This window comes from Fukomys damarensis, unplaced genomic scaffold (assembly GCF_012274545.1).
Source record: "Fukomys damarensis isolate Sample0158 unplaced genomic scaffold, DMR_v1.0_HiC HiC_scaffold_31, whole genome shotgun sequence".
NCBI classification, from domain to species: domain Eukaryota; kingdom Metazoa; phylum Chordata; class Mammalia; order Rodentia; family Bathyergidae; genus Fukomys; species Fukomys damarensis.
The window spans coordinates 12102597-12116710 of NW_022900943.1; the positions used below are offsets into that span (position 1 = coordinate 12102597).

The 14114-nt window shown below is 33.6% G+C and overlaps 1 protein-coding gene across 1 annotated transcript in view; it reads left to right on the forward strand.

Moving 5' to 3' along the window:
* Window positions 1–14114, forward strand: part of Kiaa2026 (KIAA2026 ortholog) — an 84414-nt gene that overhangs the window by 28711 nt on the left and 41589 nt on the right. Inside the window, exon 4 of the mRNA XM_033757735.1 lies at window positions 4503–5920. Coding sequence (XP_033613626.1) covers window positions 4503–5920 — 1418 coding nt within the window. The remainder of the gene's footprint in view (window positions 1–4502; window positions 5921–14114) is intronic.

Consider the following 14114-nt stretch of genomic DNA (forward strand, 5'->3'; position numbering starts at 1 on the left):
TTTTTTTTTTTTTTTTGGTACTGGAGATCAAACTCAGGACCTTGTGCTAATTCTAACATACGTCATTTCTGTATCCATTTTGATTGATTTTTTTTATCATCATGAATTATGTATATCTTTTTCATTATATGCCTGATAGTCTTGGTTTAGATACCAAACATTGTAAATTTCACCTTGATGAATGCTGAGTATTTCTGTATTTCTATACATCCTGAACATTTTCCTGAAAAACATAGTCGTTACTTAGCAATGATCTGATAATTTTAGATCTTCTATGATTTATTACTTGGGCTCAGAGCAATTCTTAGCCTAGGTCTAATTATTCTGTACTATCAAGGCAAGATCTTCTTGAGTATTACTCATTATCCTTTGAATTATGAGTCTAGTTTTTCAGTGTGGTTGGTGGAACAGGCACTGTTGGTAGAACAGGTACTCTAATCTTTTGTATGTTTTTCCCCTATCTAGCCTTGGGTTTTCTCTTTAGATGTGTGCACTAGTCAGTCTTCTAAATACTGCGGAGGAATGTCCTATAAATCTTGGGTGTTCTGTTTTTATGCAGCTTTCTCCTTTACTGTGACTTACAGACTGACTGCTTTGGCTTCTCTGGACTCCTCAAAGTCTGTGGGGTTTGCCTGGGTGCCCTCTCTTTCTGCATCCTCTTTCTGGTCTGGAAACTCTCTCAAGGCAATAATAAATTGGGACAATTGTAGAACTCACCTTGTCTGTTTCCTATCTCTCAGGGATTGCTGTCCTTTGCTTGATATTTAGGTTCTTGAAAAGATCAATTTTTCCTATATTTTATTGGGGTTTGGGGGCTGGTTTAAGGGAGAGTATCATTTGATTCATGTTTCTCAACTGGATAGAAGCAGAATACATTTTAAAAGTTGTTACTTTAGGTGCCAGGGATTTAGCTTAGTGGTTTCACCGCCTGCCTCGCAAGTGCAAGGACCCAAGTTCAATCCCCAGTTTAAAAAAAAAAAAAGAAAATTTTTTTTTACTTTAGTCTAATTGAAAATAGCTTTCATTTACCATTATCTGTAAATGATAACTTAGCTGGTTGTATAATTCTGGTCTGACAATGACATTAATGCAACACTTTAATGATACTGTTGTTAATGTTTTATTTTGATGCTATTAATAATTTTTGTCTCAGTTTGTCCTTCTTACATATGTAATCTCTCTATTCCTTAAATGGCTTGTAAGATTTTTTGGTTTAATTGTTCTTTTTTCAGATTTATCATTGTTTTAGCATCATATACTCCATTGGAATTTTCATTTCCATTTTCTTGGGCTTCTTGAATTGAGGATTTATATCCATTAGTTCTGGAAAGTTCTCAGATATTATGTCTTTGAAAATTTCCATTATTACTACTCCCCTACCTGACTTCTCTATTCTTCTTTTCTGGACCACCATTTGCTTGTATGTTGGATTTTAATCAGTTCTCCTTTAGTTTTGTGTTATCTTTATCTTTTTTACACTGAATTCTTTGAAATTTGTCTTTTTTTTTTTAGAGTATTGGGGATTTAACTGAGAACCTTGTGCTTTTGAGGCAGGTGGTGGAGCCACAGAGCTAAATTTCCAGCCTAGCTCTTTGTTTCTCTGTACAATCAGCTATTGAACTCATCCATAGAGTTTTTACTTTTGTGATTATTTCTACAAATTCTTTTTCAAATTTGCCTAGGTCATTCTGGTAATTTCTTAGTTGCTTCCTTTTTTGCTTCTTTATCTGGTTTATATTTTGTTTCTAATAATTTCATTAATTGAAATTATTTAAGTGCATTCTTGCAATGAAGTCTTTAGGACCTCAGTTTTTCTATGTGGGAAGGTTTTTTTTTTTTTTTTTTTTTTTTTTTTTTGTGCTGGGGATCAAACTCAGGACCTTGTGGTGCCACTGAGCTAAATCCCCAGCCCTGGGAAGATATCAGTCATATACTTTATTTTATGTACTTTAGTTAGCACATATAAAACTATTCAGATTTTCATGCTCCTTATGTCAACTTTGTTAATTTATGTTTTTCCAAAAAAGTTCATTTCATTTAAATTATTGGCATAAAATTGTTCACAATATCTTTATATTATTTTATATGTACATGTCTATATGACCTATAGGATGTGCCTATCTTCATTTCTGGTACTGGTAGTGTGTGTGCATGCGTGCTTGCATATATGTTTCCTTGATCAGTTTTAGCAAGGGTTTATCAGTTTCATTAATGTTTTCAGAAAACTTTTGAGTTGGGTGATATTTCTATTGTGCATTTATTTATTTTTTCACTGATTAGGTGTCTTTTCTAGTTTCTTGTAATGAACATTGTATTTGATTTTCAGCTTTTCTTTTCTAAATATACTTTTTCACCAGTATTTTTTGTCTGTCTTTTTTATAATAGCTATTCTAGTGGATATGAAGTGATACCTCATTGTGTTTTTTATTTCATTTCCCTAATGGATATTGAACATTTGTGTGTGTGTGTGTGTGTGTGTGTGTGTGTGTGTGTGTGCATGCTTGTTTTTTTGCATTTGTCTGTGGATATTTCTTTGGACAAATGTGTGCCATGTATTTTGCCCATTTTTAAATTGGCTACTTCTCTTTATACATGTCAGTTAATAGATTTATGATTCAGAAAAATTTTCTCTGTTCTGTGGATTTTTTGTTAGTGATATTGTTTAAAAGCACAAATTTCTAGTTTGATGATATCCAGTTTATCTGTTTTATCTTTTGTTGCTTGTGTTTGAATGTCATTTTTTAAAAACTTGCGTAATCTAGGGTCACAAAAATGTATGCCTGTCTTTATATGACTTTTTAATTAAGGAGGTTTTATAGACAAACTAGTAAAGAAATTTTTAAGGAAATGATCACAGTCTCATTACTTGTGAGGTATTGTACTGTCATTTTCTTGACCTGATACACTTTTTGTGTGTGTGTTTGCATGCATGCAGTCATGCACTCTCTCTCTCTCTCTCTCACTCTCATCTCTCTCTCTCTCCTTTTTTCAATAGTTAAAGTTATTTTTTGTTGGGATATATTTGTACATCTTTATGGAGCACACTGTGAAAATATGATACATTTATACAGTATGTAATGATCAAATCAGTGCAATAAGCATTCTGTCTCTTAAATATTAATCACTTTTTAGCAGTGACATAGCTGGGGTGGCACATTTTTGGGGTGATATTTAAATAGGTTCAGAAATGTTAGGTGGCAGCAAATCCAAGGACTTCCCCTAGTGGCATGAACTCTAGCTACTGGGTTGATTTTTAGCCAGGCAAGGTGGGGCATACCTGTAATATCGGTTCTCTGGGAGGCCAAAGGAGGATGCTCACAAGTTTGACCCCAGCTGAGCCCAGCCTGGGAAACTCATGGATTAGCAAGATCCCTCTCAAAATACAAAATTTAAAAAGGCTACAGAGATGTAACTCAGCCCAAAGGTCCTGAGTTCCATCCTCAGTACAAAAAACAAAACAAAACAAAACAAAAAAACAAAAACCCATAGGACAGAGAAAAATTTTCTGAATCATAAATCTATTAACTGACTTAGATGTACAAAGAGAAGTAGCCAATTTAAAAGTGGGCAAAATACATGGTACACATTTCAATTTTATGAGTTGGGAACTTCATACAGTTCTTAGTTATTTTTGAAATATTTCTCAGAGTAGTGTAACCAAAAATTACCCTCTTGTGCTATAGAAAACAAGAACTAATTCCTCCTTTCTGTATTTGGTTCCCCTTATCTAACTTCTATTTCTCACCTTATCCCAACTGCTCTTCTTAGTCTCCACTCCATTCTTCTATAAGATTAACTTTCTATAAGATTAACTTTTTGTTTCCACAAATGAGTGAGAACATGTGGCATATGTCTTTCTGTGCTGGCTTATTTCACTTAACATAGTGACCTCCAGTTCTTTTCATGCTGTTAAAATTGACATGATTTCATTCTATTTATGGCTGAATAATATTCCATTGTGCATATGCAATATGTTTTCCTTATTCTTTCATCTGTTAATGGGCATATTGGTTGATTTATTGCCTTAGCTAGTAATGACATTTCTGTAGAGTTTTATTTTTCTTATATGAAAAACACTGAGAGATATATAACTTTTTGTGTATAGTGAATATTTTTCTTTTTAATATAACTTTCTAGAGATGGAATTATGGGGTCAGAAGAGAATATCTTTATAGCTCTTCTGTAAACTAATGATTACTTTTAGAAATTACTATAATCAAACTCTGCTGTGACTTCATATAGTAAGTGAAGTTGATATACATTGTAAGTTGAAGAATTTTACCTTGAAGACATTGCCAGTGGTAATCCTCCATCAGGAAAATTTAGGGTGAAATGATACATTATTTCCTCATCTGAAAAAAAATTGTACTTTTTATGGGGCACTTTGTACTGATTTGAAAAACTAGAATCATCAGTTTATTGATTGAAGATAAATATAACCTTAAAATTTAGTGTTTTATGTTATCCTCTAATAATACTACCATCTGTTAAATTTTCTTTAGGCTTCGGGAGCAGGAAAGAAAAGAAGCAGAAGAAGCTTGCCAAAAAGAAATAGAAGAATGGGAAAGAAAACTTCTCGCTCAGGCAGCTCCAACTTATATGGAAAACATGTGGGAAATTCCAGCCATTGGACATTTCCTTTGTTTAGCCCAGCAAATTCTAAATTTGCCAGAAATAGTCTTTTATGAACTGGAACGATGTCTTCTGATGCCTCAGTGTAATGCTTTTCTGTCTAAAATAATGACTTCTCTGTTAAGTCCTCCCCATCGCAGACCTACCTTACATCGAAGACCTACTTTGCCTTATAGGACCTGGGAAGCAGCATTGAGACAGAAAGTGCAGCAGTGGTACACTGCTGTAGGGCAGACTGAAAATCCCAATAATTGTGCTGAAAAACTTGGATTGTGTCCTCAGTTTTTTAAAGTACTTGGAGCAGTTAATCCGTTGGAAGAAAAACCTTTTCATGAACTACCTTTTTACCAAAAAGTATGGTTACTTAAAGGTCTCTGTGATTTTGTGTATGAAACACAAAAAGAAGTTCAAGATGCTGTACTTGGACAGCCAATTCATGAATGCAGGGAAGTTATCCTTGGTTATGATTATTTGGAGAACGCATATGTACATTTTCCACAGTTCTGTGGAGCAGATGTACGGATTTATAAACAGAGACCCTTTAGGGCCCCAGAATTTCCAGTTCCACCCATTAAAATACAAAGAGTACCTCGGATTAAACTGGAGAAATTAAAGAGTGACTGTATTAATTCAAGTAATGCAGAACATAGGTGTGGTAGAGAAAGCCTGCACTCTGCCTTCAAGAAAGAGCAGGAAATTGCTTTTGATCTAGCTTGTTCCCATGCTAACATCAGCTTTGATAATCATGATATCTCTGTTGAAATGGAAGTAAAATCCAACTGTGAAATTAGAATTCTCAGGCCCTGTGAAATTAAAAAAACTGATTATTGTAAAGAAAATTTGGAGAAACCAGAGAGTCCAGGGGAAGTTACTGGCTTTGGAGAGCCACTCAGTCCAGGTGAAATAAGGTTTATAGGAAATCAGGAAAAATATGGTGAGGCTTCCAGAATAAAGACTGAACCTGGTCAATTAAAAGAAAATGCTCTAAAATCTTTCCATATTCATGTCAATGGAAGTCACATTGATCATCCAGAGATTAACTGCCACAAAGTTGTGAGGGATATTCTATTAGAGCAGTCTCTGCAGAGCCCCAAGAAAATAAAACTAACTAAAATGAGGGCAAAAAAGAAGAAAAAGAAAAAAAAGAAATTAAAGGATGTTTTGAATGAAAACTTACAGAGAAAGCATGAAGGCCTTCATTCTCTTGCATTCAAGTCTTACAAGCCTGAGATCCAGAATAAGTTACTGATCATCAAAAAGAAAGCAAAACATAAGAAGCACAAATCTGGTAAGCTAACATAAATGAGTAAGAATTACATTTAGGTGTAATTCATATTGTTTTTTCAATTATGCATCATACTCTGATTGACAGATAAACAATACTCTGATTGACAGAGTAAATGTGTGTGTGCACATGTGCATGTGTTTATTTCACTTTAATCTCAGTTGAACACATTTGGACATTATATTTTTACATTTCACTTCTGTAAGCGATGCTTCTCATCACTTGTGGTAGTAGTATTTTTCCCAGGCAAAGCACAGTAAAAATGTTGTGGAATAAGCACTGATAGCAGAAAATAACATTCCCAAGATTCAACTTCATAGCAACTAACTTCTTAAACCAGAGTAGTCATTTATCTTTCTGGATCTGTTTTTTTCCATATCACATATTTTTCACCACTGTTTTTAGTATATGTTTTTATAACCAGAAATAATATGAACGATAAGGAAATTACATCAGCTAATAAGACATAAAGCATATGTCTGTAAAAGGATTTGTAAGTTTGTACAGCAAAAATCCTATCAAGTTGTTAGTTCTGTTTTTAAAATTACTCTAGTTCTTTTGCTCTTCCTGTTGTCTTTTAGTTGTCTTGTTTATCAATAGAAAAAATGAGAGAAAAGCATATGAACATCTTTATTGACCCTTATAAATAGTTGAATAATTAGGGGAGAAATGGGAATTGAATACCAAAACAAGTTGTGGTTCATAATTACTTGTGGATTTCAGGGTTTTATTTTTTCCCTTTGTAGCAGAGTTAGTTAAGATTTGGCAAAAATTTGATGCTGAGCTGGCAAATGAGTGAGTGAGGTTTTGTTTGGCTAAAATTGTTGGTGTTATACCTTAATCATTCAAATTATTCAATACAATTCAATATGCCTTAAAATATGTATAATTAATCATTGATAAAGAAGTACAAAACAGGCTTTATTTTTTGGACTGAAAATGTCAGTGGTCCTTGTTGAGCCAAGTGATAAAAAGGAACAATTTTTAAAAGGTAACGTTCAAAAATAAGCCTTTTAAATTTTCCAAGAAATGCATTTGTTTTTTATAAATTTAGTTTGATGGATTTGGCAAGTTCACTTTAAAATGTTAGTCTCTTAGCACATAAAATATTGTTTTAAAATTTGAAATATTTTCAAATTCTAAAGTATATGATATTGGTTTATTAATACCATTGTCAACAAAAACTTTATTAATTGTTGATACTGCTTTATGTTTTCAAAGTCAGGCATTGCTTTTGATAGTTAATAAAATAGACACTGACAATACCTTCTATTCAGGTTGTAGAAAGAGTAAAATAAAAGCAATGTTAAATGGATTAAAAGGATTTTATACTGTAAGGTAATAAAGTATTACTACTTTTTTAAAAATCAAAGTTTAGGATATTTGGAAATCAGAGAAAATTTGTGGCCATTTTTTAATCCAGTTCTAGACAAGTAAATCACTCAGAAGACAAATTTAGGAAGTACTTGTGTACTTGTTAGTTGTACAGAAAAGGCTTAACATAGGTAAAATTGAAAATAATGTACTTGTGTACATGTCCAAATACCTTGAATACAATGTATAATAATGTCTCAGCAAATTCTAGAAAGTCAGGTCTTCACTGTCTAAAATTTTTAGATATGGCAAAAGAGTTTCTCTCCTTAGTACTTGGTGCTTGTAGGCCAGTTTCCTTTTTTCATTAGATATTAAACTCCTTACTGATTATATAACAGTGTTACATAAGATGTTATGATAACAATAAAACATTTGGGTTTTTTATGGGGGCGGTTGTTTACTTGCTGTGCTGAGGTGGAATTTACACTTGCTGTGAAAGGGTTTTACAATTAAACCACATCCCCAACCCCGAACATTTGTTTTACGTCATTTCAGGCTGCTTGTTTTTCCAAAGGCTTGCCCTGTAATCCTTAATTAGGGGTGGGCACATTGTGGCTTTTTATAGTTGATTTAGGTCGTATTCTAATCCAGTTCACTTTCTCACACATTATAAAAATGAGGTCCAGGGCCATCAGTTTGAAAAACGTCCCTCTTTTTTTTGTTTGTTTGTTTGTTTGTTTTTGGTTTTTTTGGTACTAGGAATCGAACACGGGCCCTTGCACTTGTGAGGCAGGCAATGAAACCACGGAGCCAAATCTCCAGCCTGAAAAACATCCCTCTTATGGATTTATATTTGGTACTAGTAGAGGTTCACAGTGCGTTTTGAAAATTCCATCAAATTTATTTTGAAATTCAGAAATCTTCAGATTTTAGAAGCGTATTGTAATACATATAAGACTTATGAAATAATACCCTAGACTTATGAACCAAATACTGTTTCCACAGACTATGGGTAGTCAGACAAAATGAAATGAAGATTGCTGGGCATGATGGTGCCTACCTGTAACCCCAGCATTTGGGAGGCTGAGGGAGGGAGGACCATTGTAGTTCAAGGTCAGTTTGGGCTACAAAGTGAGTGAGTTCACGAAGATCCGGAACTACATAATGAGACCCTGGGGCCGGGTATTTAGCTCAGTGGTCCCACCGCCTGCTTCATAAGCTCAAGGTCCTGAGTTTGATCCCCAGTACCACCCCCATAGACCCTGTCTCAAAAGGATAAATGGATAAATAAAATGAAGATTATTAAAAATCTCATAAGAGTTTAGGTTGGATATTATTAACCATAAAATTATTTTTATCATTGTAAAGTTTTCAGAGCCTTTTGGACTTCATAAATGTGAATAAGTCTTTTGAAGTCTGTCAAGGATTCTAGAAAGTCTTAAAAAAAGAAAACTTTAATTTTGTCCAACCTAGTATTTTCTCAAGTTTATTTTAATACAGAGCTTTTTTCAAGAAGTAGTTACCAATAGGCCATATACTCAGTAGAATACAGTTTAGAATATTCTATGCCATCCATGACTGATTTGCTCTCAAAGTGAGTTAAATCCTATATGTGGTCAAGGTCCATTTTGTATTGATTACCAGATGCTTTGACTTTTGGTATCTCTGAAGTTAGTGATCCTTCTTAATTGTAATACGAGATAATTTTTTTTTCTTTTTATTGAGTTTATTGGTACAGTCTAGGTATACAATACAATTACATTCATCATTGGGATTCTGTACCTTTACATAATAGGTCTTAATTCTCATTTTTTCCCCTTGTCCCTGCCCTCCCTTCACCCCCTCCTTCCCTCCCCATTTACAAACACTTTATTTCCATTTTTTCAGTTTCTCGTATTTTTTTCTTCTCCCTATTGCCTTTCCCCCACCCTTCCCACTTTCCCTACACCTTTAATATGAGATGATTTTTTAGAAGGCACAAAGACAAGACTGATTGAAAATGACTTAATTATTTTAGTATACTAGAAGTTTTGCAGTTTTTAAGTATTTTTATGAAAGAATAAGTAGAAACCACTGGAATAATATAATGTCCATCACATCATGCTCTATATTATGAAACTTAATGCATAAAGTAGAAAACAATCTGGTATTTAAAAAATTTTCCCTCATAACCTATTTTCAAAATTTAAAAATTCCTAAAAATAATTTTAAAATTCCCGAAGCCTTTTTTATCAAAGCAGATGAACTGGGATTTACTAAGAACAGAACAGAAATAACTTTTTTTTTTTTGAGCTAGGGTCTTGCTGTGTGGGTCAAGCTAGCCTTGAACTCATTATGTGAGCCAGGCTGGCCCCAAATTTGCAGCACTCCTCCTGCCTCAGCCCCTAAGTTGTTGGGATTACAGGCATGCAAACCAAACATGGTATCAAAAATAATTTTTTAACAGGAGAAAACAAAGTAAAAAAGAGTTCGGATCCTTTGGTTTTATTATTTTTTTCTTACTAAAAAGTGATACATTTTTGTTTATGGGATATAGAAACAAACAAAAAATAGCCTTTTTCTTATCAGCTAGTAAGTTCTTATTTATTACTTCCTTAAATCTCCAATTATCTAATTAAATTTCCCTGTTGTGCCTATTTATAGCAACAAACACTTTGCAATACTTATATACTTGAATTTATTTCTAGGGTGTGTTGATGATTCTCTCCCTTCTATTCTATAATATTCTTGAGAACAGAAGGATGATTTCTGGTTTTGCATCCTTAGTACTTACCACAGTGACTGACACATTTGTGTAGGAATCTGTTGAGTAAATAAATGAACACTTGATAAGATTCATCCAGTTATAAGTAAGAGTAATATTTTTATGTATTTTTATGTCATTTTCAAGGCATAGGAATTCTTTAATAGGATGACACCATACTTTCCATTTTATAGCCTGTTTTATTCCCATATCACAGTGTATCATAAACAACTTTAGGGCTTTAAAGCATCATTTTAAATGGCTGCATAGGATTCCATTGTTTGTATTTTGGACTTCTTTGAACCGGCCTCCGTACTGAATAATTTGGTTAATTTCAGTAATATATTTATATGGAACAGGTTGAGTTGGCTAAAAATTGGAAAAGTTTTAGATTAGGGGACTTTTTATAAAACTTAGACATTTGGGGATTTAGCTCAGTGGTGCCACCGCCTGCCTTATAAGTGCGAGATCCTGAGTTTGATCCCCAGTAAAAAAAAAAACAAAAACAAAAACAAAAACAAAAAACCCTGGGTAGATAGGTTAAATAGATGGTTAAAGATGTAACTAAAATAATAGAAAGCTGTGATGTTTTAAATTATTCATTTCAGCCAGTTTAGTTTGGAGTGTTTTCCCCATTTCAGATAGACATTATTTTCGACCTAATCATTTAAATTGATTAATGTAGTTAATACAAAAGATCTTATTCTCATATAGTTTAAGAAAAAAGTTCAAAATGGCAAATAGCCTTCTCAATTTAATAATTGTTAAGTGTAGGTAAAGACGGTACAATAAGAGGTCAGGCAGAGGAAAACCTAGTGTGTGCTGTGATATGTGGCAAGGTTTTAATAGAGAATGAAGGATTCTGAGGAATAATGGGCATTACCTGGGGCATGGTGGTACATATCTGTAAATCCCAGCTTCTGGGAAGGTGGGGCTGTGCTGAGGCAGAGGATCCCAAGTTCAGAACCACCTTGGGGAACTTATATAAACTAAAAAGGGCTAAGGGTTAGCTCAGTGGTAAAGCACCCCTGGAGTCAATCCCCAGTACTGTACCCCCACCTCAAAAAAGGAAAAAACCGAAAAGAAGGGCTGACAGGGTTTAACATAAATGAGAGGTAGAAGATAACTAGCAAGAAGAAAAGGAATTTGCCACCTGGTTCAGTATTGTTCAGTATTGTAAGTGGAAAAAGGTATTTCACAAATTTACTGCATTGTGATAAGGCTAAATAGTTGCCAGTATAATGAAAAATTTGCTCATAGGCAAGGAGAATGAAGGAAAAATAAAATTTTATTAAGATTTAAGGGGCCAGGGATTTAGCTTAGTGGTGCTACCACCTGCCTCGCAAGCGCAGGGTCCTGGGTTCGATCCCCAGTACCAAAAAAAAAAGATTTTAGAGATAGGACATTCCAGAAACTTCTATAGAATATCAGTGTTAGCTCAAGACATGTATATTTAATAAACATGAGTCAGCTTTTGACTTCGTTTCTGTGAGTTCATGTCTCAGGCTTGTGTTCATTATTTAATAAATAGAAATGTCTTTGGGTTTTTACTTTTAACAATAACCAATGCCTTTATCCGTTCAGTTAATAGTGCTAAAATAAAAACACTGAGGGAATAATGAATGTGTTGGGAGAATTTTAAAACATCAGTACATCTATGAAGGCATTAAAATGGAAGTCATTCAGTAGCCCGGTGGGCAAAGGAGTGAAAACAGACAAGGGAAACAGACAAGGGAAACAGACAGGTGAAGGATTGGGGTAGAGTTGAATAGTAAACCAAGAAAAGAAGCGTTGAAGTGGGAATGGCGTTCATCTCTGTAGCAAACTGTGTTTTTCCAGATTCTAGAACTGTTTTGTGCCTGTTTGCAGTGTAAATATATTTTTAGTTATAATTTTTCCTTTCAGACTGGGAATTATTTTCTTGGGTTTTTTGTTTTGTTTTTTGAGGCAGGATCTCACTATGTGGTTCATGTTGTCCTTGAACTCACTATGTAGCCCAGGCTGGCCTCAAACTTGCAAGGGGATCCTCCTGCCTCAGCCTCCCAAGTACTGGGAATACAGGCATGCTTCACTGTAGAAATCGTTTCCTTAACTTGTTCTAAGCATAGTATTCTAGAAAGCTTCATTAGGTATACTTCTGTAACATTAATTGATGTTCTGTTACTAAAGTTTGTTAGGCATTTCCTAAACCCAAGTGGACATTTTTACATATCTTTACTGACTTCTGATTTCAGCACAGTTCTAGAGCAGATACACTTTAGCTGTAAGTCCTCAATTAATTTCTTTACCTTTTTTGGGGAGTGGAACCAGGGATTGAACTTGGGACCTTGCACCTACAAGGCAGGCAGCAGAACCACTGAAATAAATCCCCAGCTCTTTCTTTACCTTTTTTTACAGTCTGTTCATTTATCAGTGAAAAATGAGGTGACAGGATTTATTTTTTATGTTGTAAAGATTGGTTAGAATACCAAATGAACAGAACCTAGCGTTTATAAACACTGGCAAATAAAGCTTTGTAGGAATCAATTAAATGATCACTATGATTTTTGTGAATTAGAATTACGTAAAGAAAGTAGCTTGGACTTTGGAGTTAGAACCCCTGGCAGTGGTGCTTACTTACTGTGTGATACGTAACTAAATTAATCTTTTGGTCTTTACTTATCCAATATTAAAATAGGGTTGTTTTGAGAATTGTACAAGATAATTTGTGTAAATTACTGTACTATCTGGCACACAGTAGGCCCTCAGTAAATGTTAGTCTTCCTATAGCCACTGATAGTTTATATATTATGAAACTATTTGGAAAATAGTGTCAATTATTTAAAGTCATTGTTAATGTTGTCCTTACTATAAAATTAACTTAACTAGATGTACAGAATTGTAAATACTTATTTTTTTCCTCCCACCCCTAGATTGGCAAAATTTCTAGTTAAAAATGGATTCTTGTTCTGCTTATTGAATGCCAAATGCAAAGTAAATAATCTAACTTCTGTCATCAGTAATTCACATATAGTAAAGGACACATTTAAATAATTATAATCTGTAAGTGTTACATTCATTAGTTTGTGTACAGTTTAGAATGGTAGCGCAGAGAACACTTGAGCAAGAACTCTAATTTTAAAAAAAATGGAAGTTCAAGAAAGTTAAAAATTTTGTTTAAATTCCTCTAACCATGGCTTACATAAAGTGGAAACATTTGACTATTATTTACTGAAAACATACCTCACGATAGTCTTAAGTTCTTGCATGCTGTAATTCATTTAATTCTCACAAAATAGGTAATACCCCTGTTCTATGCATGCAGACACTATTCAGAGAAACGAAACAGTTTGCTTGAGGTCATGCTAGTAGGTAGTTATAGCAAATATTCAAACCTATGTAACTCAATCTTAAAACTGCTACAGAGTAACACAATATTACCTCCAGTAACTCATAGCATTTAAACATTTAAATGACACAGTGAACTGAAATAATCAGTAACTGTTATCTTCCCAATCCATTTAAGTAGAGTGATTGCTAGGTTAAGTAAAGATTTAGTCCCTGAGTTTAATACATAATGACAATATGAAATTCATGGGACCATTCGTGGTGACTAGTGCTTATAAGTGAATATAGAATCAAATAATTTTTTATAGTTGATTAAAGCAGTACTGGAGAAAGGATTTCCTTTCCCTCAAATTGAAGTTTTTATTAAAAATACTTTATAAAGCTTTCTCAGATTTAAGTCAGTAATCTTACCCATGAACTTTAAAAAAATGATAAAAGTTGTGTATAGAGATAAGGCATCCTGGCATTCAGATTCATGAGTCCCTTTGAGCTAGCTGTATCATGGAGATATCTAAGAATTTAATCACTTTTCTCTGAGTATGCTTGTTTAAGAAGTCTGCCCACTTACTATTTTCATAGACATTTAGTTCTTTTATAGGTACAATGTAAGCACAGAAAGACAGTGGTGAGAGGAAAATATGTTGTTATTTTATTTTCATTAAAAAAATAAATAAAATTAAATACAAATTTAAAATGTCAAATGATGGCAGATTGATGCATTAAAACTTATGTGAATCTCAGCAGCTCAAAATTTGCAATAGTCCAGACATAGTATATATACATTTTTGAATTAAAAGTTAGAAATTATCCAAA